At 39.2% G+C, this 27,860-nt stretch overlaps 1 protein-coding gene across 8 annotated transcripts in view; it reads left to right on the top strand.

Moving 5' to 3' along the window:
• The window catches only part of LOC121381958 (unconventional myosin-IXAa-like), a 178,119-nt gene that overhangs the window by 20,597 nt on the left and 129,662 nt on the right, over nucleotides 1–27,860 (top strand). For all 8 annotated transcript variants that reach the window (XM_041511421.1, XM_041511404.1, XM_041511412.1 and 5 more), the window contains exon 2: nucleotides 8,807–9,885. In XM_041511421.1, coding sequence (XP_041367355.1) covers nucleotides 9,010–9,885 — 876 coding nt within the window. In that variant the 5' untranslated portion in view covers nucleotides 8,807–9,009. The remainder of the gene's footprint in view (nucleotides 1–8,806; nucleotides 9,886–27,860) is intronic.

Raw genomic sequence — 27,860 nt, 5'->3', positions numbered from 1 at the left:
AGATTAACTAGTCACAGTGCCTATTGGGCTGTTTCTCATTCCAGCCAGTGCACCACGACTGGTATGTCAAAGGCCATGGTAGTTGTTATCCTATCTGTGGGATGGTGCATATAAAAGATCCCTTGATACTAATTAATGGGAAAATGTAGTGGGTTTTCTCTCTAAGACTACCGGTATGTCAAAATTACTAAATGTTTGACATCGAACAGACAGTGATAAATTAATGTGCTGTATGGTGTTATTAAACATAACAAACTTGTAACCTTTTTATTGGCATATTGCCTTACTCATGTGTTTGTTCATGTGCTTCTGTTTGATGCTATTTTTCTTAACATTGGACCACAAAACGATTGTCTGGATAATCATCATCCAGGAAAACACAATAAATCTTATCTAAAGTCCAAACCACAATGTTAACAGCTACGATAAATTGCTCTCCTACCTTTAATTAGGAGATAACCATATGGAGTTTTTAGATTTGCGAGTGATATTGTCTATTTTATCCCACAAATGTCATTTTTGACCGAAGGCGTTAGCCCGAGGTGAAAAATGAAATATTTGTGGGCATCAAATAGACAACAAAACCCACATATCTAAAAACTACATATGGTTATGTCCATTGTAAACTAAATTGTTTTTCTATGGAACTAACTGTATGTACTATATTTGGTATTTCTTAAAGAAAATATCTGGCTACAATCTAACTTGAACTGTCAACTTGGCCTGTGCCAATTGCTAATGACATGATTAGCTTTCCGGGTGTTATTTTCATTTGATCCTGGGAAAAGAATGTAATTAACCAATCACGATACAGAATCCACTCGCCATAAGTTTACAATTACCGTTAGATTTCTCCAACATTTTGTCCCAACAGAAATCATGAAAGAACCATTGCAATGACACAGAATCCACATACTAGTTGGTAACCATGTCACCTATATCAACTTTTTTGAAATCTCCTAGAACAAAAAGCATGTAGGAATGCATTTTGCTTCTTTATGGAATACTCTCCCAGAGGGGTAGCAATGGCATAGCCAGCTTGAAGCAAATGAGGCAATTGCTTCGTTTGGAATTTCCCCAGATTTATTTTATTTTTCCAATGACACTGATATTTATTTTACAGGTCTGGGTTTGCCTCAGCGTTTTTTGCTCTTTGGCTACGCCCCAGGGTGGAATGGTCTGACTTAATTTAACAACATCATGACATGTGTTTTGGTATAAGCAATCATTATGATGTCATATTAATTATGTCACATACTTCGAAGGCTTCCGCCCCTCTTGAATTGGATTCCAAAGGAGATTTCAGCGAAGTTGGTATAGGTGACATGGTCATCATCTAGAAAATAGAATCTTATATCATTGTAATGGGTTTTTCATGATTTGTGTCTGGACAAACTTGGGGGGAAATCAAACACTGTAACAGTAATTAATTTAGGAGAGAGCCTCGTAAGTTGAATAACTTGTGCCCAATCCTTTTGTGTATTATATACAATAAAATATGTTTCAACCAAACAACAGTAATTAAAGGTAGGAGAGTAATTTATTATAGTTGTTAACATTGTGGGTCTGAGTTTAGACATTATCCACAGTTTAAGGGGGAGGGGGAGACGTAGCCCAGTGGTAAAAGCACTCGCTTGATGCACACTTGGTTTGGAATTGATTCCCGTTGGTGGCCCCATTGGGCTATTTCTCTTCCCAGCCAGTGCTCCACAACTGATGTAACAAAGGCCATGGTATGCACTATCCTGTCTGTGGGATAGATGCAAGCGTGAGGCAAGCGTTTTACCGCTGGACACTATGTCTCGCCCTGAGTACACCTATAAAATCATTGGAAACAACAAGTATGACACAACAGATTTAAGACCATTTACTGGAAGAATTGTACATAACTGGTTACATGAGACCACAATCGTCAAGCAATACATAGTCCTATATTACACCATCACCCATGGCATATATCAAACATGTTGTAGACCTGTGTACTTAGACAGATAACTAATACATGTGTGGTAATACATAGTCCTATATTACACCATCACCCATGGTATATATCAAACATGTTGTAGACCACACATCAGGTTGTAGACCTGTATACTTTAAACATAAATAATACATGTATGGTAATACATAGTCCTATATTACACCATCACCCATGGCATATATCAAACATTTTGTAGACCACACATTAGGTTGTGGACCTGTGTACTTTTAAACAGATCAATAATACGTGTATGGTAAACAAAGGTTTTGATTTATTTAAAAATATAAGTATCACTCTGGGGTTTTAAGGGTGCACAGGAACTGTTTTCAGTGAATATATTTAACAATGCAATTGGATTACTTCCTAGTTGAAAAGTATGTTAATGGATTTGTTTGCTGATGTGGTTAATCTGTAGACACACGTTATTGTTTTTTGACATCCAATAGCTGGTGTATTTTTGTTTTTTGCTGGGATGTCAATCATACATTCATTTCTCCTTTCTTTCTGTCCATCCAGTCATCTGTCCACCAAACCATAATCTATTTTCCATCCATCCAGTCATTTTTTGTTTGTCATTCATTTGTTCATGCATCCATCCACTTGTTCATTTATCTATCCACCCATACATCTATCCATCCCCCCACCCATACATCTATCCATCCACCCACCCGTACATCTATCCATCCACCCACCCATACATCTATCCATCCACCCATACATCTATACATCTGTTCATCCAGCCAGCCAATTCACCCACCCACCCAGTCATCTAGACATTAACCCATCCATCCATCCATCCATCCATCCATCCATCCATCCATCCATCCATCCATTCATTCATCCATCTATTGTCCATCCCACAGGGAACGCCTTTTTTCGTGAGCTGGAATTCACTACAAGTTATTTATGTCTTAGCCAATTGTTTTCTAAATTGGACACAAAACTAGTATTATTTTACTATTTCCAAAATACTTTTACATTTCTTCTTACATCAAACAAAACTAAAATTATTTACCAAAAACATTTTTGTAGGAGGATGGAACAGACTATAGTCATGCATTCATATATTTAGCTCTGCCACACAGCCACCAAGTCCCTCATTTAATAGTTGATCTTGACTGATTTTGGTGATCTGGGAGGGAGGGGGAGGGGGGGGGGGGGAAGTGTTGGTTACATAACATTGATAATAACTAGAGTACAAAGTCACTATTTACAAGCTGATTTCATGTTTGCTGTTCAGCTAGGTGTATTATCCCACATCTCTCACACATGATTATCTCGCAAACTGTTTCTTATTCGACAGTTAATCTTCGGCTTATATACATGTATATGGTGGAGAATGTGTGAGGAAGTGTGGATTCATGAAAAATCATGACCATTTGTGATACCCAATAGCTGATGTGTATTTTTGTGCTAGGGTGTCGTTGAACATTCATTCATTCATTCATCCATTCATTCATTCATTCATCCATCCATCCATCCATTCATTCATTCATTCATTCATTCATTACCATTACAGATCAAGTTTGACTTTCGTGATGATTTATGGGCGGGATGTAGCCAAGTGGTAAAGTGCTTCCTTGATGCGCTGTCGGTCTAGGATCAATCCCCATCAGTGGGCCCCATTGGGCTATTTCTCGTTCCAGCCAGTGCACCACGACTGGTATATCAAAGGTTGTGGTACATGTATATTATTCTGTCTGGGGGATGGTGCATATAAAAGATGCCTTGCTACAAAATTACCAAATGTAATTTTTCACAGAGATATGGCCCTTGAATTTAGTGGATTTTTTTTTTGACTCGCCTTTACTGGTTTCGGTGGTGTTGTGGTTAAGCCATTGGAAATAAAGCTGGTAGGCACTGGGTTTGCAGCCTGGTACTGGCTCCCACCCGGGTGAGTTTTAATGAATCAATTGGTAGGTGTATGACCACTACACCCTTTTCTCTCTTACTAACCATTAACCCACTGTCCTAGATAGACACCCCAGATAGCTGAGGTGTGTGCCTAGGACAGCGTGCTTGAACCTTAATTGGATATAAGCATAAAAATAAGTTGAAATGAAATGACCCACCTTTACGAAGTAAAAAGGTGAAATATACATGTAGGTATTGCTATTCCAACAGTGGCAGCAGCGATGGCATCAACTTTTGCATTGAAGTTTAACATTAAAGTTTGGTGTTTAGATGAGTTTCTCACAAACTGTAAGTCCTAGGTCATTGAAACTTGGTTTATAGTTACACCTATGGATGTTCATCACAGTGCAGTGAAACTTGGTTTATAGTTACACCTATGGACGTTCATCACAGTGCAGTGAAACTTGGTTTATAGTTGCACCTATGGATGTTCATCACAGTGCAGTGAAACTTGGTTTATAGTTACACCTATGGATGTTCATCACAGTGCAGTGAAACTTGGTTTATAGTTGCACCTATGGACGTTCATCACAGTGCAGTGAAACTTGGTTTATAGTTGCACCTATGGATGTTCATCACAGTGCAGTGAAACTTGGTTTATAGTTGCACCTATGGACATTCATCACAGTGCAGTGAAACTTGGTTTATAGTTGCACCTATGGACGTTCATCACAGTGCAGTGAAACTTGGTTTATAGTTGCACCTATGGACATTCATCACAGTGCAGTGAAACTTGGTTTATAGTTGCACCTATGGACGTTCATCACAGTGCAGTGAAACTTGGTTTATAGTTACACCTATGGATGTTCATCACAGTGCAGTGAAACTTGGTTTATAGTTGCACCTATGGACGTTCATCACAGTGCAGTGAAACTTGGTTTATAGTTGCACCTATGGATGTTCATCACAGTGCAGTGAAACTTGGTTTATAGTTACACCTATGGATGTTCATCACAGTGCAGTGAAACTTGGTTTATAGTTGCACCTATGGACGTTCATCACAGTGCAGTGAAACTTGGTTTATAGTTGCACCTATGGATGTTCATCACAGTGCAGTGAAACTTGGTTTATAGTTGCACCTATGGATGTTCATCACAGTGCACAGAAACAGATTATGGTGGGTGAGATGTTTAATTACATAGAATTCTTGTTATTTATTCAGGAATACATTTAGCATGATTTCATAGTAGCTAAGTTTTTCTCTGTTTCATTTAAAAATTAGTTATGATATACAGTTAGTAAGTTACTTTGATGATATTAGTTTAGTTTAGTTTTGAATAACAACTGGAACATATCAAAGGCTGTGGTGTGTGCTGTCCTGATGTGATCCCTGCTTCTGTTAATCAGGCTAGGAATTTTTGAAGCTATCTTAGCGCTACAAAATTTTAAAACCATCGTCGGCTATGACGTGATTACAGCACACGCCATAGTGACATCATAGCTTACAATGGTTTTACGATTTCGTAGTGCTAAGATAGCTTTAAAAATACAGGCTCAGGAGAAAAAACGTGTAGCTGGGTTTCTTTTTTCATTTTACAAAACTAATCTAACTGTTGCATGATACATTCGACAACCAAATGCTACTGAGTAAACTAAGGGCTGGGATGTCATCACACTTTTGTTTTCGTTTGTATTAGCTGCCAACTAAATAATGTGCTGGGGTGTCTCCATTTGTATATTAAACAATGTGCTTAAACAATGTGCTGGGGTGTCTGTCATTACACATTTGCATTTATATTATGTGCTTATTAAATAATGTGCTTGGGTATCTCCATTTGTATATTAATTGCTCAAACAATGTGCTTGGGTGTCTTTCATTACACGTTTTGCATTTATATTATGTGCTTATTAAATAATGTGCTTGGGTATCTCCATTTGTATATTAATTGCTCAAACAATGTGCTGGGGTGTCTTTCATTACACATTTGCATTTATATTATGTGCTTATTAAATAATGTGCTGGGGTGTCTGTCATTACTCATTTGCATTTATATTAGCTTCCTATTAAATAGTGTGCTGGGGTGTGTCATTACATAAAAATTTGCATTTATATGAACTTATTGTTAAACAGTGTACTGAGGTATATGTTATTACATATTTGCATAAATGTATATTAGCTGTTAAACTGTTTAGTAAACAATGTGCTGGTGTGGGAATGGGGAGAGGGGTGTCATTGCATATTTGCATTAATTTAGCTCTTTATTAAACAATGTGCCAGGGTTTCCGTAATTACCTATTTATTTGCATTTTTATTAGCTGCGGATTAAACAGTGCTGGGGTGTCATTCAATATCCCCCCCCCCCTCCCATTTTATATTAGCTGCTAATTAACAATTAAATATTCATTTCATTATGATATGTCCATGTAACATGTACATATATGATTAATGACTTGTGTTTCAGTGTTCACATGCCAGTAGATGGTCATAACTTACACTGAATTCATTTCCTGTTTACACACGCATGTCACAGTACTTCCAGTCACGCTTTCTTTATATATGTATCTGTGTATCATGTATACACAAACATTACATACTGATAGCAGAATGTAGGGCAAAAAAAACTACACAAAAAATAATCTTCTTCCTGATCATACATTATATAGTTCATGTAGCTTTGCATTGGTGTCCTATTCAGTTCAGTTATGCTCTTCATTTTTCAAATTCGATTTTGTTTTATTACAACATGCAGGGCAAGACATAGCCTATTGGTAGAGTGCTCGTTTATTACGTGGTTGGTCTAGGATCGATCACTGTTGGTGGGATCATTGGACTATTTTGCATTCTTAACCGGTGCACCACGACTGGTATATCAAAGGCCGTGCTATGTGTTATCTTGTCTGTGGGATGGTGCATATAAAAGATCCCTTGCTACTAATGAAAAAAAAAATGTAGTGGGTTTCCTTTCTAAGACTATATGTCAAAATTACCAAATGGTTAACATCAAATAGCCATTGATTAATAAATCAGTGTGCTGTATAGTAGTGGTGTCATCAAACAAAACAAACTTTATTTTGTTACAACATGTATAATATAGACTACTATGGTATGTCTGGCTACATGTATGCCCTATAAAATTACATTGTTGGGTGATTTTTTCTGTAAAACAATCCTGACATCAGACATTAATACTCTCTGTAGTAAGAGTATATAACAAATCACTTGTTGCTCATTGATATGACTATATAACTAAGTGGGACTATAAACTAAATTGACTTGACTTTACCCAGTTGCAGTAGTGCGGGACTTGGCTCAATGGGAAAAACGCTCGCTTGATGCGCTGTCGGTCTAAGGATCGATCCCAGTCGGTGGGCCTATTGGACTATTTCTCACTCTAGCCAGTTCACCACGACTGGTATATCAAAGGACATTGTATGTGCTATCCTGTCTGTGGGATGGTGCATATAAAAAGATTCCTTGCTACTAATGGAAAAATATATCGGGAGTTTCATCTCTATGACTGTGTCAAAATGACCATATGTTTGACATCCAATAGCCGATGATTAATAAATCAATGTGCTCTAGTGGTGTCGTTAAACAAAACAAATTTTTTTTCTTTACCCAGTTACAGGGGCAGGAACTAGTTCAGTCGGTAGAGCACTCGCCTGAGGTGCTTGTGTCGTAGGATCAAATCACCTTAGTGGATCCTTTCTCTGATTGTTTTTGCATGCACATCCCAACTAGGGCCCCATTTTACAAAGCAATCTTAGTGCTAAAATCACCGTAAGTCTATCAGGTAAGCTATTCACTTAAAGTGATCTTTGCGCTAAGATCGCTTAGGACAACACAATTGGTATATAAGGCTGTGGTATGTACTGTCCTGTCTGTGGGATAGTGCATATAAAAGATCCCTTATATAATATCCCTTACAAAAGATCCAGAATGCACTTATGTTTCCTCTTGAGACTGTCAGAATTTCCAAATGTTTGACTTTCAAAAGCTGATGATTAATAAATCAATGTGCTCTAGTGGTGTCGTTAAACAAAACAAACTTTTATACCCAATTACGGTCAAATAATTAAATTCCTGTTAAATTCATTAAAATTTATAGTGACAGACTCTAGTTTTTAAACACTACGACATATTTTTCACAATTAACACCGTTTTGATAATTTCAGTTAGAAGTATTTACATTTTAGTCTATAGAATATTCATTTACACACACCTGAAGTGGTTCTGGCCCCGTGCTTATAAACCTTAAAGTCTAGACTTTAATGAAGTCCAGACTTTAACGTCATGGCAACGCCATTCAAATAGCATTACGTTAAAGTCTGGACTTTTATTAAAGTCTAGACTTTAAGTTTTATAAGCACGGGCCATGGTCATCCAGATTTTTTGTAATAACCCAAAATGCATTTTTTTGTAATTTGAAAAACGCACCTTCGTCTGAGAAATGGTTATCGAGACAAGCTGTAATCTATTTTTTAATGTCATCTCATTGTTCCAGCTATAATAAAACGAGTTTGTTCATTTCTCGATGAATGTGAAAATAATGTTTTCAGGGTACGTCATATCTGATGATGTCACTTTATATTGATAGTTTGTCTTACTGAGCATTATTGTTTAAGAATAAAACAACATTTTTTTTTTCACATACCTCGATGAACGTAAAAAGAAATAAACAGGCCTCGGTGGTGTCATGGTTAAGCCATCAGACATGACTGGTAGGTTCTGGGTTCGCAATGTAAGACTACTAAACCTTCTTTTTTTTCACTAACAATGAACCCACTGTCCTGTACAGACAGCCCAGATAGCTGAGGTGTGTGCCCAGGACAGCATGCTTTAACCTTAATTGGATATGATCCTGCAACGTAAGCACCTCAAACGAGCACTCAACTGACTGAACTAAATCCCGCCCTTGATTATTTAAATAAACATTACAAATCATGTTCTTTTTTTTCTTTTCTTTTTAGGTATATATTTACCTGCGGATTAAAAAACAAAAAAACAACTATTGAAATCTTGATGACACGGACATGTCTTATGCTCAAACACCAGAACCAGTCTGGCAAAGTGTCTTTTTTGAGAAATGAAACCATGGGATTCGTCACCGGGACTCGACGTAATGGCGTGGTTCTGCCCCTCCTCCTCCTCCCCGGCGTGGCTCAGGTGAGACATGGCGCAATATGAGCTGCATCCGAATCGCGTGCAGCTGGTTCAGCGACCAAGCATGGAGTCGTACATGGTGCGCATCTACACTGGTCCCCTGAGCCAAGAGAGTGAGTTCATATCTGTCGAGGCCGAGAAGACTTCGTCCGCCATCGAGATCGTGCGTGCCGCCGTCAGGAAGCTTAGGCTGGGACACCCGGACAATTTCGAAATTGCCGAAGTTTTCTCTTCCGCTGGGCAGCTCTGCAAAGAGCGGAGGCTGGAGCCGATGGAGAATCCGGTACGAGTTCAACTACTATGGCCGAAGGTCATCAATGCGGAGATCGACACGGGGCAGGGTCTCCTCACGGGATACCGGTTCTACATCCGGAAGAAAGACCCGGATGCCACACGTTCATCCGGTTGGGTGGAGTGTAAGGATGCCAGCATCGTCGACACGTTTCTGATGTCGTTTCTCAGACATCCGCTCGGTTCGAAGGAGTACCCGGATCTGTGCAACCTGCCCGACCTGAACGAAATAACGCTGTTGGAGAACCTCAAACTGAGGTTTGCCAGTTCGAACATCTATACGTACGTCGGATCGATTCTGATAGCAGTGAACCCGTTCAAATTCTTCCCCATCTACAACCCGAAGTATGTGAAGATGTACCAGAACAAGCGGCTCGGGGAGCTGCCCCCGCACATCTTCGCCATAGCTGACGCGGCGTATTACACGATGCTGCGGACTAAACAGAACCAGTGCATCGTGATATCGGGAGAGTCGGGTTCGGGGAAGACAGAGAGCACCAATCTGTTACTCCATCACCTGACTGCACTCAGTCACAAGGGGCTGCACGGGAGCGGGGTCGAACAGACCATTTTAGGGGCCGGACCTGTCCTGGAGGTGAGTGAACATTGTCTGTTGTAATGTTAAATTTTGTGTATTTGTTTATAAAATCCACTAGCCATGGGATCTGTGATTTTTAAAATTTACTAGCCACAATTAAAAATTCACTAGCCCTACTTAACTTTTAAGTTAATACAAGTTTACTAAATAATAGTAATAATCAGATATGTCACCTAAATAGGAAGATAGAGCTTAAAAACATTAACTTTGGGGGTTTGGGATTGGGGCAGGATATTCATATTTACAAAATAGACTTAACTGCAACATTTGACAAATGTTTTTCACTAGCCGTTGGGCATGGCAATAGTAGTTATTTACTAGCCCAACATTGAATATCACTAGCCATGGGAGTGGGGCTACCATAATCTAGAAGCCCTGTGTAATGTTACATTTACCAATATTTTAGCAATAGGTATAGGTAGAGTGAAATCTGGTGTAAAAGCTACCTTGAATAACAACCACCTGTCTGTGAAGAACACATTGTGTAAAAGGTGTTCTCGTTCTCATTATGTGATTAGTTGCACTGACTTGTCGCATGCGATCATATCTTACTATGAGAACACCTAAGTTGTGTCGAAGTCAAACCAATTAGAACATGTTCTATTTCTTTGACAAATTGCATAGGACAAGTCGGTGTGACAAATTGCATAATGACAACACCACTTAACCACCTGTTTGTAAAGGATACCTGATGTAACGTGCACCTGTCCATAAGGAACATAATATATCAGGGTTTTATTACCTATGTTTCTAGATTGATAATCAGCACCATTCCCCACCATTCGTCAAAATCTGTGTCATTTTTTATTCCCAATTTTGGAGTAAAAATTTCCCAATCAGTGTAAATAATTATCATTTTTTATTATTATATAAAGGCATATTTTAAAAACAATACATAAAACTAGATATTAATTTGAATAAATACAAGTATATGTATAGTATTAGTCTTTTCGATTCTAACATGGCTTACTAAGATGTTTTTTTAAATGGAACCGAAATTCCCTAAATTTTGTAAAACAACGCTAAAATTCCCAAAGTCAAAGCCATGGGTATCAAGTCAAATTTTAGAAATAAAACCCTGTATATAACAACCATCTGTCTATAAAGAACACTTGGTATACCATCTGCAAGTCTATAAAGAAAACCTAACAAGTACAACAACTGGTCTATAAAGAACACTGTGTATTGTAACCACTTCTGTATAAAACTACTTGTATAGCAATCATCTTGTCTATATGAAAACTATGTATAACAACGACTTGTCTAAAAGAACACCTTGTGTAACAGTCACCTGTCTATAAAGAACACCTTGTTAAACTGCATATAACAACCACATGTCTACGAAGACCACCTTATACAATCACTCATCTGTAGAGAATATCTTTTATGACAACCACCTGGTGTAAAGAACATCTTGTATAACAACCTGTCTATAAGAACACCTTGTATAGCAACCACCTGTCTAGAAAGAACACCTATTGTAACATACTAACAAGTAATATTCTGTATGTAGAAAACACCATGTATAAGAACCATTGTATAAAGAAAGAAAGATTTTTTTTTAATTTAACAACGCACTCAACACATTGTATTTACAGTTATATGGCATCAGACATATGGTTAAGGACCACACAGATATTGAGAGAGGAAACCCGCTGTCGCCACTTCATGTGCTATTCTTTTCAATTAGCTGCAAGGGATCTTTTATATGCACCATCCCACAGACAGGGTAGTGCATACCACGGCCTTTGATATACCAGTCGTGGTGCACTGGCTGGAACGAGATATAGCCCAGTGGGCCCGCTGACGGGGATCGATCCCACACTGACCACGAGCGAGCTAGCGCTGTACCACTGACCTACGTCTGGCCCTTTATAAAGGCCATGTATAACAATCACCTGTTTACAGGTACATGCCAGTTAATGAGTAAAAACAGTTTAATACCTGTACATTTTAAAACAATGAGTTGTAAGTTATGTTTGTTTTGTTTAACAACACCACTAGAGCACATTTGATTTATTAATCATCGGCTATTGGATGTTAAACATGTGGTAATTTTGACATATATAGTCTCGGAGAGGAAACCCGTTACATGTTTACATTAGTAGCAAGGGATCTTTTGAATGCACCATCCCACTGACAGGATAGCATATACCTTTGATATACCAGTCATTGGTGCACTGGCTGGAACGAGAAATAGCAGTGAGTTGTAAGATAAATAGTATGTATACAACAGATACAAGTGTCATAGTCTGTTTTTTTACCTAGTGGGATGCAGCCAAGTGGCAAAGTGCTCGCTTGATGCGCGGTCAGTCTAGGATCGATTCCCATCGGTGGACTCATTAGGCTATTTCTCATTCCAACCAGTGCTTCACAACTGGCGTAACATAGGCCATGGTATGTGTTATCCTGTCTGTGGGATGGTACATATAAAAGATCCCTTGCTACCAATAGAAAAATGTAGCAGGTTTCGTCTCTAAGACTATGTCAAAATTACCAAATGTTTGACGTCCAATAGCCAATGATTAATAAATAAATGTGCTCTAGTGGTGTCGTTAAACAAAACAAATGTTTCTTACCTATCCCCACAAAAACCAGGTTTATTATTAATTTTCTAATTAGCGTTTGTGTTTTCACTTGGCTGTGAACATTATTTACACAGGCAAGGTTAATGTCACTGCAGACAGCTGAGTTAGGGTGTACAGGCAGACAAGATGCTGGTTGTCACGGTTACTGACCTGCCTGTCAACAATCCATACTGATATTCGACTGGTTTTACATGTGTGTACATGTTTTTGATTATTATTGTTCCCAATAATAGACTGGTTCTCAGAGTATACAGGTATTTTACTCTGAAGTAAAAGGAAAATCATTCTTGGGTCTAAATTTAATTTAGATTCCAGTATGCATTATATCAGTGGTGGACCCAGGGATATTTTAGGGAGGCGACCAAGTGCAAAGAGGACCAAGTGCAAAAGAACACGTGAACTAGTTTAACTTCCTAAAAAGTGCTCTTCAATGAAAATTATAAACAAATTGTTCAAAGAAAAAGGGAGCACATAATTTTTTTTTTTTAATTTTTTTTTGGGGTGTGGGGGTGGGGGTGTGGGTGGGGTGTATGTGTGGATAGGTCCCTTGTTTCCTGGTCTTGTATATATGGTAGTAACCCCAATTTATTTATTTACCCATGAACTCGTAAAGCAGCCTGAATTACATTTGTGGGAGCAATTGCTTGCTTCAAACAATAAGGACTGCAAGCTAAGTAGTTGCTCCTATTGGAAAGTAGCATGGGATTTTTCACATGTGTGATGTGGTACAGTGGTAAAGTGCTCACCTGATGTTTGATCGGTTATGGATCCATCCCTGTCGGTGGGCCCATTGGGATGTTTCTCTTTCCAGCTGGTGCACCACGACTGCTATATCAAAGGCCGTGGTATGTGCTATCCTGTCTGTGGGAAAGTGCATATAAAAGATCCCATGCTACTAATGGAAAGAAACGAAGCACATTTGCACTCTAAAACTATATGTCAGTTTTTTGTGTTTTTTTCACATTCATTAGCTGATAATTAATAAATCAATGTGCTCTAGTGTTGTCGTTAAACATTTTTTTTTTTTTTACATACACTGGTACCTAGGGACCGGCCTCGGTAGCGTCATGGTTAGGCCATTGGTCTACAGGCCAGTAGGTACTGGGTTTGGATCCCAGACGAGGCATGGGATTTTTAATCCAGATACCGACTCCAAACCCTGAGTGAGTGCTCTGCAAGGCTCAGTGGGTAGGTATAAACCACTTGCACCGACCAGTGATCCATAACTGGTTCAACAAAGGCCATGGTTTGTGCTATCCTGCATGTGGGAAGCGAAAATAAAAGATCCCTTGCTGCCTGTCATAAAAGAGTAGCCTATGTGGCGACAGCGGGTTTCTTCTAAAAACCAGTGTCAGAATGACCATATGTTTGACGTCCAATAGCCGATGATAAGATAAAAAAATCAATGTGCTCTAGTGGCGTCGTTAAATAAAACAAACTTTACTTTGGTACCTAGGGAAGGATCTGACTCAGTTGGTAGACAGCTCACCTGAGGTGCTTGCATGGGTTGTAGGATCAATTCTCCTCAGTGGATCTATTCTGTGATTGGGATTTTTCCTGTCCCAACCAGTCTCCCGTGACTTGAATATCAAATGCTGTGGTATGTGCTGTCCTGTCTGTGGGGAAACTGTATTTAAAAGATCCCTCACTGCTGTTGGAAACATGTAGCAGGTTTTCTCTGACTGCACAAGCCTGCCAAGGGAAGAAGAAGAAATTTGTTTTGTTTAACAACACCACTAGAGCACATTGATTAATTAATCATCGGCTATTGGATGTCAAACATTTGGTCGTTCTGACACATAGTCATCAGAGAAAACTTGCTACATTTTTGGTAATGCAGAAAGGGATCTTTTATATGCACTTTCCCACAAACAGAAAAACACATACCACAGCCTTTGTCCAGTTATGGTGCACTGGTTGGAATGAGAAAAAGCCCAGTCAGTTGAATGGCTCCACCAAGATGGTTCGATCCTGCGACGCAAGCACTTCAAGCGAGCACTCAACCGACTGAGGTAAATCCCGCCCACTCCCACCACTTAAAGTACATATAAAAGATCCCTTGCTGCATTAGCAAAAATGTAGCAAGTTTTCTCTGATGACTACGTGTCAAAACGACCAAATGTTTGACATCCAATAGCCATCTTTGTATAGGGGCAGGACGTAGCTCAGTGGTACAGTGCTCGCCTGATGCGTGATCAATCATAGAGAAAAAATCCCCCCCCCCCCCCCCCCGTCCAGTATCCAAAGGTCGTTCCTATGGACCTGCTACGTGTCACAATGACCTAATATTTGACATTCAATAGCTGATGATTAATAAATCAATATGCTCTAGCAGTGTTATTAAACAAACCAGAATTTGTTTGATCCATCTGCAATGTGTGTGCATGCACACACACACACACACACACACACATATTTGTGATACATAACCAGTTGAATAAAAAAAAGTTATTTAATATTAGAATATTTTTTTATATTGGTACATGTAATTAATGTAAAACATTTATGGAATTCATTATAACTGATGACTTGTCACACAGACATGATACATACATAGCATACACATAACACTGTATGTACATTAGGACGTAACTCTTACTAATAGTTAAATAATAAATAAGATAAAAATTAAGTATATGAAAATATTCTGTAGGGAATAGGATACAGTGAATGTATAAAAAATTTACCATTTACAAGTTATTTATGTGAAATCAACACACATGCACAGCCAGAACCCATATTCTCAAAAAAGTGTATTTTTATATTGTCGTAGAGTTATGTCTGGGTAGTATCAGAATGCTATACATTTAGCATAATAATCAACAAACGTTTTACCACAAGAATGCATTGTTATGTGTGTTTGAATATTAAATTAGTTCACTGCCAGAATGCTACCTAGTTAACTACCAGAATGGTACATACATGTTTGCATATTAAACTAGCATACAACCAAAATATTATTCATGTTTGCATATTAAACTATTTCCACATTAAACTAGTTTACTGCCAGAATGCAATTATGTGCTTGCATATTAAACTATACTCAACAATGAAAGTTTAGCAAATATCGTTTTATGACGTCTAAATTTGCCATGGTTGAATAAACTTTTTTTAAAACCCGGGTCCTCCTGTTGTGTTAAGGCAAAGGTTGATGAGTTTATGTTGTTTGTAAATGGTAAACATTTCAGATGTGAATACTAATTAAAGTCGCACGCCCTAGTTTCAGCCCGCGAAAATTAATTCTAATTTTGGTTAATCTACAAAACTGTAACACACTTAGATCACGTTTTTATCAAACAGAGTGAAAAAGCAGGTTTTATATCATTAAATACCATGGGAATCCCCGTCACCCAATTACTTGAAATAATTTTGAAAGTTAGTATTCTGATGTCACCGGTAGATGTCGCTCGAAGCACAGAAATGCCTATGTCACGACAAATTTCCCAGAGTGCACACAGACTTGGGGTGCGTTCCTTTCACCTCTCCTGGGCATGTTCCAACTGTTCTGTCCTCTCCAGATATCGCAAGACTTATTGGTTTTAAGGGTTTGTAACGTTTTGTATTGAGATACTTGTCTGAACTTTATTGTTAATGAAAATGTTCACAAACTGTAAAAAAACCTCACAAATGAACGACCAGCAAACGACAACAAATCGGATGTTGATTGCGCAAACCGTGCACGAGAAAACAAACCGAACCAAAATGATAATGGTCACATGGTATACCAACGTCTGTGACATTGAAATGGGAAGATCCCCTCTAAAAATAGATTAGACCTTGTCTGCTCAACGTGTTTTTTTTCTCAGACGCATGTGCGTTTTTAAGAAATACGAAAAATACATTTTGTGGTATTACAAACACCAGGATACTTCAGGTGAATGGAAATATATATTCCAAATAATAAAATGTAAGTAAAGTGCAATTTTATTTGTGAGAAAATGGGTTTAATAGCGAAAAACAACGGCGTAATGGTTATAACAACTAGGGCGTGTCCCTTTAATAAAAATAGGTTAATTTATAAATGTTATGCCATTTATTTTAACATTAGCTAAACTTTCGTTGTTGAGTATAGTTTACTACCAGAAGTATACCTGTATTTTATTAACAGAATACTACATGTGTTTGTATGTTAATTAAACCGAAATGGTTTACATTATATATATATATATATATATATATATATATATATATATATATATATATATATATATATATATAAACTACTTTACTACCAGAAGAATGCTAAACATGTTTGTATATTAATTAAAAGTTCTATTTTACTACGAGATTTCTACACTTATTTGCATATCAAACTAGTTTACTACGAGAATGCTACATGTGTTTGCATATTAAATCAGTTTAATTATTTACAAGTTTGTCAGAAGGCCGGTTTGGCATGGCGGTGTCTTCAGAGTTAGCCCAGTACTTTGACAATGGAACAAACAGCCTGATAAATCTTGGCTGGATTCTTCAAATAGCATGGCCTCCGTTCTGTGTTGACTTGGCCTGCCATCACATGAAGCTATTTGACCACAGATACACAGACAGCTGTCAATTCTGTTGGTTTACAGACAGTGAGAAACAACAGAGTGAGAAAAGAGATGTTGTTTATCAGGTTGTATAATTTGGCTGGGAGATAACTGGGGTGCATGTCACCAAATCAAATCTTGTAGATGACAAAGCTAACATCAGAGATGTATTGTTTAAATTAGGCTGTATCATAACTGGGAGATAACGGGTGTATGCCACTAAATCAAATCTTGTAAATGACAAAGCTAACAGAGATGTATTGTTTATCAGGCTCTATCGTAGTTGACCGGCCTCGGTGGCGTCGTGGCAGGCCATCGGTCTACAGGCTGGTAGGTACTGGGTTCGGATCCCAGTCGAGGCATGGGATTTTTAATCGAGATACCGACTCCAAACCCTGAGTGAGTGCTCCGCAAGGCTCAATAGGTAGGTGTAAACCACTTGCACCGACCAGTGATCCATAACTGGTTCAACAAAGGCCATGGTTTGTGCTATCCTGCCTGTGGGAAGCGCAAATAAAAGATCCCTTGCTGCCTGTCGTAAAAAAGAGTAGCCTATGTGGCGACAGCGGGTTTCCTCTAAAACCAGTGTCAGAATGACCATATGTTTGACGACCAATAGCCGATGATAAGATTAAAAATCAATGTGCTCTAGCGGCGTCGTTAAATAAAACAAACTTTACTTTACTATCGTAGTTGGGAGATAATAGGTCCACAGAACCAAATCAAATCTTGTAGATGACAATTGTGACATCAGAGATATATTTGTTATCAAGCTGTATTATAGCCGGAAGATAATGGATGCACGCCACCAAACCAAATCTTGTACATAACAATGCTAACAGAGATGCATTGTTTATCAGGCTGTATCATAGCTGGGAGATAACGGGTGCATGCCACCAAATACAATCTTGTAGATGACAATTGTGACATCAGAGATATATTTGTTATCAAGCTGTATTATAGCCGGAAGATAATGGATGCACGCCACCAAACCAAATCTTGTACATAACAATGCTAACAGAGATGCATTGTTTATCAGGCTGTATCATAGCTGGGAGATAACGGGTGCATGCCACCAAATACAATCTTGTAGATGACAATGGTAACAGATGTATTGTTTATCAGGCTGTATCATAGCTGGGAGATAATGGGTGCACAGAACCGAATCAAATCGTGTAGATGACAGTGATAACAGATACATGTATATATTGTTTATCAGGCTGTATCATAGCTGGGAGATAATGGGTGTCTGCCACCAAATCAAATCTCATAAATTGACAATGGTAACATCAGAGATATATTGTTTAACACATGCACATCACTAAATCAAATCTAATAGATGACAATAGTAACATCAGGAAAAGATTTTTATAGGGAAGGAAGTACACTAAGAATTGAAAATATGTGTAAACCGTTTGTGGGTTATGCGAAAAACAAATTGAACTGATCCCATTTAATTTTTGTGTAATCCAACATGATCATGTATGAGATGTTCTAAATTTAATGTTTGAGTGACAATGAGTAAAACTTGAATGAAACAGTTACCATTAATGGAAGGAAGGAAGGAAATGTTTTATTTAACGACGCACTCATCACATTTTGTTTATGGTTATATGGTTAAGGACCACACAGATATTGAGAGAGGAAACCCGCTGTCACCACTTTATGGGCTACTCTTTTCGATTAGCAGCAAGGGATCTTTTATATGCACCATCCCACAGACAGGATAACACATACCACAGCCTTTGATATACCAGCTGTGGTACACATGTAAAAACAACTTAGGATGGCGGTGCATCGTGTACTATTACTAGGTCACTGTGACCTACTTTTCAGGGTCTACTGCACATAACAGTATATCCTTGTCCGGACCATATCTTGCATATAGATGCATACAGAATTATCAAACCTCACATGTAGGAAGAACTTGGGATGGCGGTGTGTCACGTACAATTACTAGGTCACTGTGACCTACTTTTCATGGTCTACTGACAATTACTAGGTCACGGTGATACAAATAAATCAAATAATTTGTCTATATTCTGAACATCATGCTGATGGGTGTATCATGTACCTCACAGGTAGTCTTTTTAATAAATGTAATAAAATATTATTTCGCTTAAACTTACAGTATCGATTGGATATACATGTACATGTGTACTGTCGTAAAATGTAATTGAAATGCAAGTTAAAAGATAAATCACATGACCGAACAATCGGTTACCTAGGTAACAATCATGTGAACCTACATGTACTTGCGGTTACCTAAGAGTTTAAAAAGGTCATGCAACATATATTTCATTAGTGACAAGCGTAGAAAAATTCTTCTCTCTTAAACAGATGTCAAATGAACATGTTAGCTGCCAAATAGCTGCATGTAGAGTTTTAAAATGTGCTGGGGTGTCGTTAAGCAAATATATATATACAAAGTTCTGTATTTAATGTTTTTTAAATTTGAAATTCCATGTGAATTCATTAAAGTTGTTTTAAAAATTGTAATTCAAGCTGTTTTATGAGTTCATGGGTAAATAAATCAATTGTGGTTACTGGTATACATATGCAGTGGAACCCCTTCAAACCGGACACCCTCAGGACCAAGTAAAATGTCCAGTATTAAGAGGTATCCAGTTTAGAGAGGTTAAGTTCTGTATCGATTTTTTTAAAAAGGACCATGAAAATTGTCTGGTTTTGGGGGAATTCCGGTTTACAGAGGGTCAGGTTTTGAGATGTTTCACTGTATATTATTTACTGGAATCTGTGCTGCTGTCTACTATTAAAAATTCTGCTGATGTTTGAAGACTGGACCATAACAGCACCAAATCAAAAAAAGAGTAAAGTTTGTTTTATTTAACGATGCCACTAGATCACATTGATTTTTTATCTTATCATCAGCTATTGGACATCAAACATATGGTCATTATGACAGGCAGCAAGGGGTCTTTTATTTGCTCTTCCCACAGGCAGGATAGCACAAACCATGGCCTTTGTTGAACCAGTTATGGATCACTGGTCAGTGCAAGTGGTTTACACCTACCCATTGAGCCTTGCGGAGCACTAAACTCGGGTTTTGGAGTCAGTATCTGGATTAAAAATCCCATGCCTCAACTGGGATCCAAACCCATTACCTACCAGCCTGTAGACCTATGGCCCAACGACGACGCCACCGAGACCGGTCAGCACTAAATCAGATACATAGATTATCTAGGAATGAACAGATAGTGACCTTGCTGACTGGAGATGAGGAAGAGCTCTCTGATAAGGGAGATAGATTAGTACATGTGGATAGCCTCACTGATTGGTCTGTCTGGTCCTGAGAGTTGAAAACATGGAGATTAGTGCATACACTTGTAGCAGGCCTTGCCAACCATGCACATGTATTGTGATTGCATCGCAAAGGGTCAGAGTTCAAGATACACTGGCTAATTAATCCAGCCGATATGTTTAATTAGTTGTGACAGTGTGTTTGTCACATGGATATTAATGGTGTTGTGTGTGGTTAAGCCATCAGACTTAAGATTGGTAGGTACTGGGTTCACAGCCAGGTATAGACTCCCACCCAGAGCGAGTTTTAATGACTCAGTGGGTAGGTGTAAGACCACAACACCGGGTAGGTGTAAGACCACAACACCGGGTAGGTGTAAGACCACAACACCGGGTAGGTGTAAGACCACCACACCGGGTAGGTGTAAGACCACCACACCGGGTAGGTGTAAGACCACCACACCGGGTAGGTGTAAGACCACAACACCGGGTAGGTGTAAGACCACAACACCGGGTAGGTGTAAGACCACCACACCGGGTAGGTGTAAGACCACAACACCGGGTAGGTGTAAGACCACAACACCGGGTAGGTGTAAGACCACAACACCGGGTAGGTGTAAGACCACCACACCGGGTAGGTGTAAGACCACCAAACCGGGTAGGTGTAAGACCACCACACCGGGTAGGTGTAAGACCACCACACCGGGTAGGTGTAAGACCACCACACCGGGTAGGTGTAAGACCACAACACCGGGTAGGTGTAAGACCACCACACCGGGTAGGTGTAAGACCACAACACCGGGTAGGTGTAAGACCACCACACCGGGTAGGTGTAAGACCACCAAACCGGGTAGGTGTAAGACCACCAAACCGGGTAGGTGTAAGACCACAACACCGGGTAGGTGTAAGACCACAACACCGGGTAGGTGTAAGACCACCACACCGGGTAGGTGTAAGACCACCAAACCGGGTAGGTGTAAGACCACCACACCGGGTAGGTGTAAGACCACCACACCGGGTAGGTGTAAGACCACAACACCGGGTAGGTGTAAGACCACCACACCGGGTAGGTGTAAGACCACCACACCGGGTAGGTGTAAGACCACAACACCGGGTAGGTGTAAGACCACCACACCGGGTAGGTGTAAGACCACCACACCGGGTAGGTGTAAGACCACCACACCGGGGTAGGTGTAAGACCACTACACCCTCTTCTCTCTTACTAACCACTAACCAAAAATTTGTTTTGTTTCAAAACACCACTGGACCACATTCATTGATTAATCGTCAGCTATTGAATGTCAAACATTTGGTAATTCTGACTCATAGTCATCAGAGGAAACCCCGCTACATTTTTCCTAATGCAGCAAGGGATCTTTTATATGCACTTTCCCACAGACAGGAAAGCACATACCAAGGCCTTTGTTCAGTTGTGGTGCACTGGTTGGAATGAGAAAAAATCCAATCAGCTGAATAGATCAACCGAGGTGGTTCAATCGTGCGATGCAAGCACCTCAAGCGAGTACTCAACCGACTGAGCTAAATCCCGCCCTCACTGATGTTTAATACATCAATGTGCTCTAGTGGTGTTGTTAAAAACAAACTTTTACCACTTTAAACCCAAGTAAATGTGGAGTATTGAGAGCTAGAGAGGAGACATGCCTCAGTACACTCCGTGGTCTATCATCAAATGACTCAGCTTGGCAGCACCGACAAGGAGGAAACACAGCCAGGGAATGATCTGTCTGATATAGACACATCACTTACTTCTCCTCACTTGATCAGCCTCGATAGCCGTGCACTTGTACACACCACATGGCGTTCCGTAGATGTACATGCTGATGTGAAGTGGTGTACATGACCACGACACATTTCTAGAATAGGTCACAACTACATCTATGTTCCTGTGTAGGTTTTCAGTTGGGCGGGGTTACGTTATATATTCTTGTGTATGTTTTAAGTAGGACTCTGATAAAAAAAAAAGAAGTTTGTACCGCTATAGAGCACATTGATTGATTAATTAATCGTCGGCTATTGGATACATGTCAAACATTTGGTAATTGTAACACATAGTCAAGGGAGCTCTTATATGTACTTTCCCACAGACAAGAAAGCACATGCCATGGCCTTGCACTGGTTGGAACAACTGGTACATCAAAGGCTGTGGTATGAGCTATCCTGTCTATGGAATGGTGCATATAAAAGATCCCTTGCTGCTAAACAAAAAGAGTAGCCCATGAAGTGGCGACAGCGGGTTTCATCTCTCAATATCTGTGTGGTCCTTAACCATATGTCCAACGCCATATAACCCTAAATAAAATGTGTTGAGTGCGTCGTTAAATAAAACATTTCCAACCTTCCTTCCATTTAAGAGGCTAGGATTTATTAGTTCAGGACTAAAATTTAATAAACACTGGAAAATATACATATATATCATGCAGGGCTTGAACGTAATGGCAGCATGAAAGTGCCGTCGGTAAAACTAATCAACGATGGCAAAATGTATACACCTGGTGTACATTATCTGCCAATATTTAACATTTGGACATTTGAAATATGTCTACATACAGCAAAATAACCTTTCAGTCATGATTATTTGCTGTAAAAGTCAGTTTTTTTTAAATTGCTGTTGGCATGGTCAAATTGCCATTGGTTGGTCATCATTTCACCAGTGGAAATTAAAAAAAAATTGCCTTGTGAGACAAATTCTTAAGTTCAAGCCCAGTCATGTAATGCACAATCAAAGTCAGTTTATTGTGCTTTGTAAAGCTGTTGTTCAATCATGACATTTGTTGTCCCATATATACTATATTTAGACAAACATCAACATGTATCTAAGTATATAGAGGTGGGACGTAGCCCAGTGGTAAAGCGATCGCTTGACCCGCTGTCGGTTTGGGATCGATCCCCGTCGGTGGGTCCATTGGGCTGTTTCTCGTTTAAGCCAGTGCACCACGACTGGTATATCAAAGGCCGTGGTATGTACTACCGTGTCTGTGGGATGGTGCATATAAAATATCTGTTGTTGCTAATCAAAAAAAAAGTAGCCCATGAAGTGGCGACAGCAGGTTTCCTCTCTCAATATCTGTGTGGTCCTTAACCATATGTCTGACGCCATATAACTGTAAGTAAAATGTGTTGAGTGCGTTGTTAAATAAAACATTTCCTTCCTTCAAGGACTTGAAGGGTATAATACTGATAGGGCTTAAGATTTATTAGTTCAGGACAAAAACGTAATAAACACTGGAAGCTTGTATAAAATGTTATACATGTTAAATGTATCACGTAATGCACAATCAAAATCAGTTTATTGTGCTTTGTAAAGCTGTTGTTCAATCGTGACATTTGTTGTCCCATATATACTATATTTAGACAAACATCAACATGCATCATCTATCTATGTACACGGTGATTGAAGATTAACTGGGATGTCTTGGTGGATGTAAAGTGTGCAGCATATTATTGATTCCGATTACAAAAGCTGTCATAACTTTGAGTTGTGGAAGTTGCCCTCTGATAATATCAATACATACAGGGAGTTAAGTGTTGCTAATGACGATCAAGGCTACTTTCATGCTGGGAGGCCCACCATAAAACTGACTCATCTTGGGCCATGTGTTGTGAAAATGAGATGGTTCCTGTAGATGTGCCATTTACATAAATTTGGGTGTGGGACAAAGCACTGAGATGTGTCTACATGCATGCGTATTTAAGTTTGGGATAAAATATGAGATAGGTCTGTATGTTTCAGGGAAAGAGTTTTGTTTTATCCTATTTTCAGATATGTAAAATATATTTGTAGTAAATAGTAAATTTTGTTTTGTTTAATGACACCACTAGAGCACATTGATATATTAATCATCGGCTAATTTTGACATATAGTCTTAGAGAGGAAACCTGATACAGTTTTTCATTAGTAGCAAGGGATCTTTTATATGCACCATCCCACAGACAGGATAACACATACCACTGCCTTTGATATACCAGTTGTGGTGCTCTGGCTGGAACGAGAAATATCCCTATGGGTCCACCAACGGGGATTGATCCTAGACTGACTGCGCATCAGGCGTGCACTTTATAGGTGTGGGACAAAACATTGAGATGTCTATACATGTACGAACACTCGCTTAATGCGTAGTCAGTCTAGTATCGATCCCTGTCGGTGAGCCCATTGGGCTATTTTTCGTTCCAGCCAGTGCACAGCAACTGTTACATCAAAGGCTGTGGTATGTGCTATCCTGTCTGTGGGATGGTGCATATAAAATATCCCTTGCTGCTAATCGGAAAGAGTAGCCCATTGCGTGGCGACAGTGGGTTTCCTCCCTCAATATCTGTGTGGTCCTTAACCATATGTACGTCGCCATATAACCGTAAATAAAATGTGTTGAGTGTATCATTAAATAAATTATAAAAAAAATACTTGTACACGTATTTAAGTTTTGGATAAAATATGAGATAGGTCTGTATATCAGGAGAAGAGATTTGTTTTAGCCTGCTTTTCAGATGTGTAGAATATTTGTAACTTATTGAAAAGTAGCTACGTAATTTAAGCAAACTTTTAGTGGTTAATTTATATTAAATGTTGTAACCACTTTGTATAAAATGTAGCAATTGGCTAATTTGGCAATGCATAAACAAGGTGAGTCGTGGTATGTACACATATATTTATATGTAGGTATAGGATGTTAGTGAATAATAGTGGTTATGGTTGAAACAAAATGGCTGTGAGTAAATCAAACTGGCTGAGTGAATAATAGTGTCTGTGAGTGAATTATAGTGATTGTAACTGAATCAAAATGGCTGTGAGTAAATCAAACTGGCTGAGTGAATAATAGTGTCTGTGAGTGAATTATAGTGATTGTAACTGAATCAAAATGGCTGTGAGTAAATCAAACTGGCTGAGTGAATAATAGTGTCTGTGAGTGAATTATAGTGATTGTAACTGAATCAAAGTGGCTGTGAATGAATATAGTGATTATGATTTCAAGAATCAAAGTGGATCACAGTAGCTGTGAGTGAATCAGTTTAATACTGTGATATGTCCCACCCCTTTGAGTGAATCAAATTGGCTGGGGGATAAAAGTGGCTGTGAGTGAATCAAAGTGGCTGGGGGATCAAAGTGGCTGTGAGTGAATCAAAGTGGCTGGGGGATAAAAGTGGCTGTGAGTGAATCAAATTGGCTGAATGGCTTTGAGTGAATCAAATTGGCTAGGTGACTTTGAGTGAATCAAAGTGGCTAGGTGGCTTTGAGTGAATCAAAGTGGCTAGATGTCTTTGAGTGAATCAAATTGGCTAGGTGGCTTTGAGTGAATCAAAGTGGTTTTGAGTGAATCAAAGTGGCTAGGTGACTTTGAGTGAATCAAAGTGGTTAGGTGGCTTTGGGTGAATCAAAGTGGCTAGGTGGCTTTGAGTGAATCAAAGTGGCTAGGTGACTTTGAGTGAATCAAAGTGGCTAGGTGGCTTTGAGTGAATCAAAGTGGCTAGGTGACTGAGTGAATCAAAGTGGCTTTGAATGAATCAAAGTGGCTTTGAATGAATCAAAGTGGCTAGGTGGATTTGAGTGAATCAAAGTGGCTAGGTGGTTTTGAGTGAATCAAAGTGGCTAGTTGACTGAGTGAATCAAAGTGGCTAGGTGACATCGAGTGAATCAAAGTGGCTAGGTGGATTTGAGTGAATCAAAGTGGCTAGGTGGTTTTGAGTGAATCAAAGTGGCTAGTTGACTGAGTGAATCAAAGTGGCTAGGTGACATCGAGTGAATCAAAGTGGCTAGATGTCTTTGAGTGAATCAAATTGGCTAGGTGGCTTTGAGTGAATCAAAGTGGTTTTGAGTGAATCAAAGTGGCTAGGTGACTGAGTGAATCAAAGTGGCTTTGAGTGAATCAAAGTGGTTAGGTGGCTTTGGGTGAATCAAAGTGGCTAGGTGGCTTTGAGTGAATCAAAGTGGCTAGGTGACTTTGAGTGAATCAAAGTGGCTAGGTGGCTTTGAGTGAATCAAAGTGGCTAGATGTCTTTGCGTGAATCAGTGGTTTTGAGTGAATCAAAGTGGCTAGGTAACTGAGTGAATCAAAGTGGCTTTGAATGAATCAAAGTGGCTAGGTGGATTTGAGTGAATCAAAGTGGCTAGGTGGTTTTGAGTGAATCAAAGTGGCTAGGTGACATCGAGTGAATCAAAGTGGCTTTGAGTGAATCAAAGTGGCTTTGAGTGAAACAAAGTGGCTAGGTGACATCAAGTGAATCAAAGTGGCTATGTTTGAATCAAGGTAGTTGTCATTGAATCAAGGTGAATGTGGCTGAATGATGGAAGCTATATCTGGGTTTACGGTCTTTCATCAACACTGCACACCCAGTGAAAATGGTAGCGTACACTTTGTAGTTTTCACACATGTTTAAGTTGTTTGATTAGCAGGTGTGTGGAAGTGTTGGTACTTTTGAGAGAGAAATTGGTTGTGGATGACAGACATTCGACTCTTTGGAGGGCTTCCAAGGAAATTCTTTCTTTGATGATGGTGGGTTGAAGAAATGAGGCTGATTGTAAGAACATATATATGCAGCCAGTGTGTGGTGTCTGTGCTTCCGTCAGTCCATGATCAATGGCTCTTGACTTCCAGTCAGGACAACCGAAAAATACATTTGTTTGCTGCAGCTCTATGGAGTTAAAAATAGCTAGGCGTTTGGTGTAGCTTAGTGGTAGTGTGCTCACTTGAGATGAAATAGATATTTTGGCTAAGTCATTTTGTTTTACCATCTCAGCAAATGTCCCATGTGGTTTATATATTGTCTTACTTATGGAAATTTTTTTGTAAAAGCTACCTTGCCGGTTTTCAGAAATAGCCTGTGAAATACAGTGGCAAGTTTCTTCTTCCTTCTTCCTTCTCTCCTTTTCCCTCTCTATACATGTAGCTCTCTCTCTCTCTCTCTCTCTCTCTCTCTCTCTCTCTCTCTCTCTCTCTCTCTCTCTCTCTCTCTCTCCTTTCCCATTATCCTCTCACTCTGTATATATGTGTATCTTTATTTCCTCCCTCACCCCCCTCTTCCCCCTCTCTCTCTCTCTCTCTGTCTCTATCTCTATCCTTTCCCATTATCCTCTCACTCTGTATATATGTGTATCTTTATTTCCTCCCTCCCCCTCTCTCCCTCCCCTCTCTCTCCCTCTCCTCTCCTCTCCTCTCTCTCTCTCTCTCTCTCTCTCTCTCTCTCTCTCTCTCTCTCTCTCTCTCTCTCTCTCTCTCTCTCTCCCCCTCTCTCTCTCTCTCCCTCTCTCTCTCTCTCTCTCTCTCTCTCTCTCTCTCTCTCTCTATCTCTCGTATCTAACAAATGTTGAAAGAATTAAATCAATAGCCATGGATTAAAATGTGTTATGTTGTCATTCAACAAATATTAATTTTCTTGAAAATTGCGCTGGCTTGATTGATTACATAATTTCATCTTCCTTTTATAGGATATACCTGTACCTGTACTAGTAATATGAATTAAAACTCAAAATGAAAATAACACCTTATATAGCCACCACTATTTGGTAAAAAGGTGTGCACCGAACCCCTTGAGGGAACCATTGGTAATGACCAGTGATCCGTAACTGGTTCAACAAAGGCCA

This window comes from Gigantopelta aegis, chromosome 2 (assembly GCF_016097555.1).
Source record: "Gigantopelta aegis isolate Gae_Host chromosome 2, Gae_host_genome, whole genome shotgun sequence".
NCBI lineage: Eukaryota > Metazoa > Mollusca > Gastropoda > Neomphalida > Peltospiridae > Gigantopelta > Gigantopelta aegis.
The sequence above is the reverse complement of the archived record's forward strand: the minus strand, read 5'-3'. Positions and strand labels throughout refer to the sequence as shown.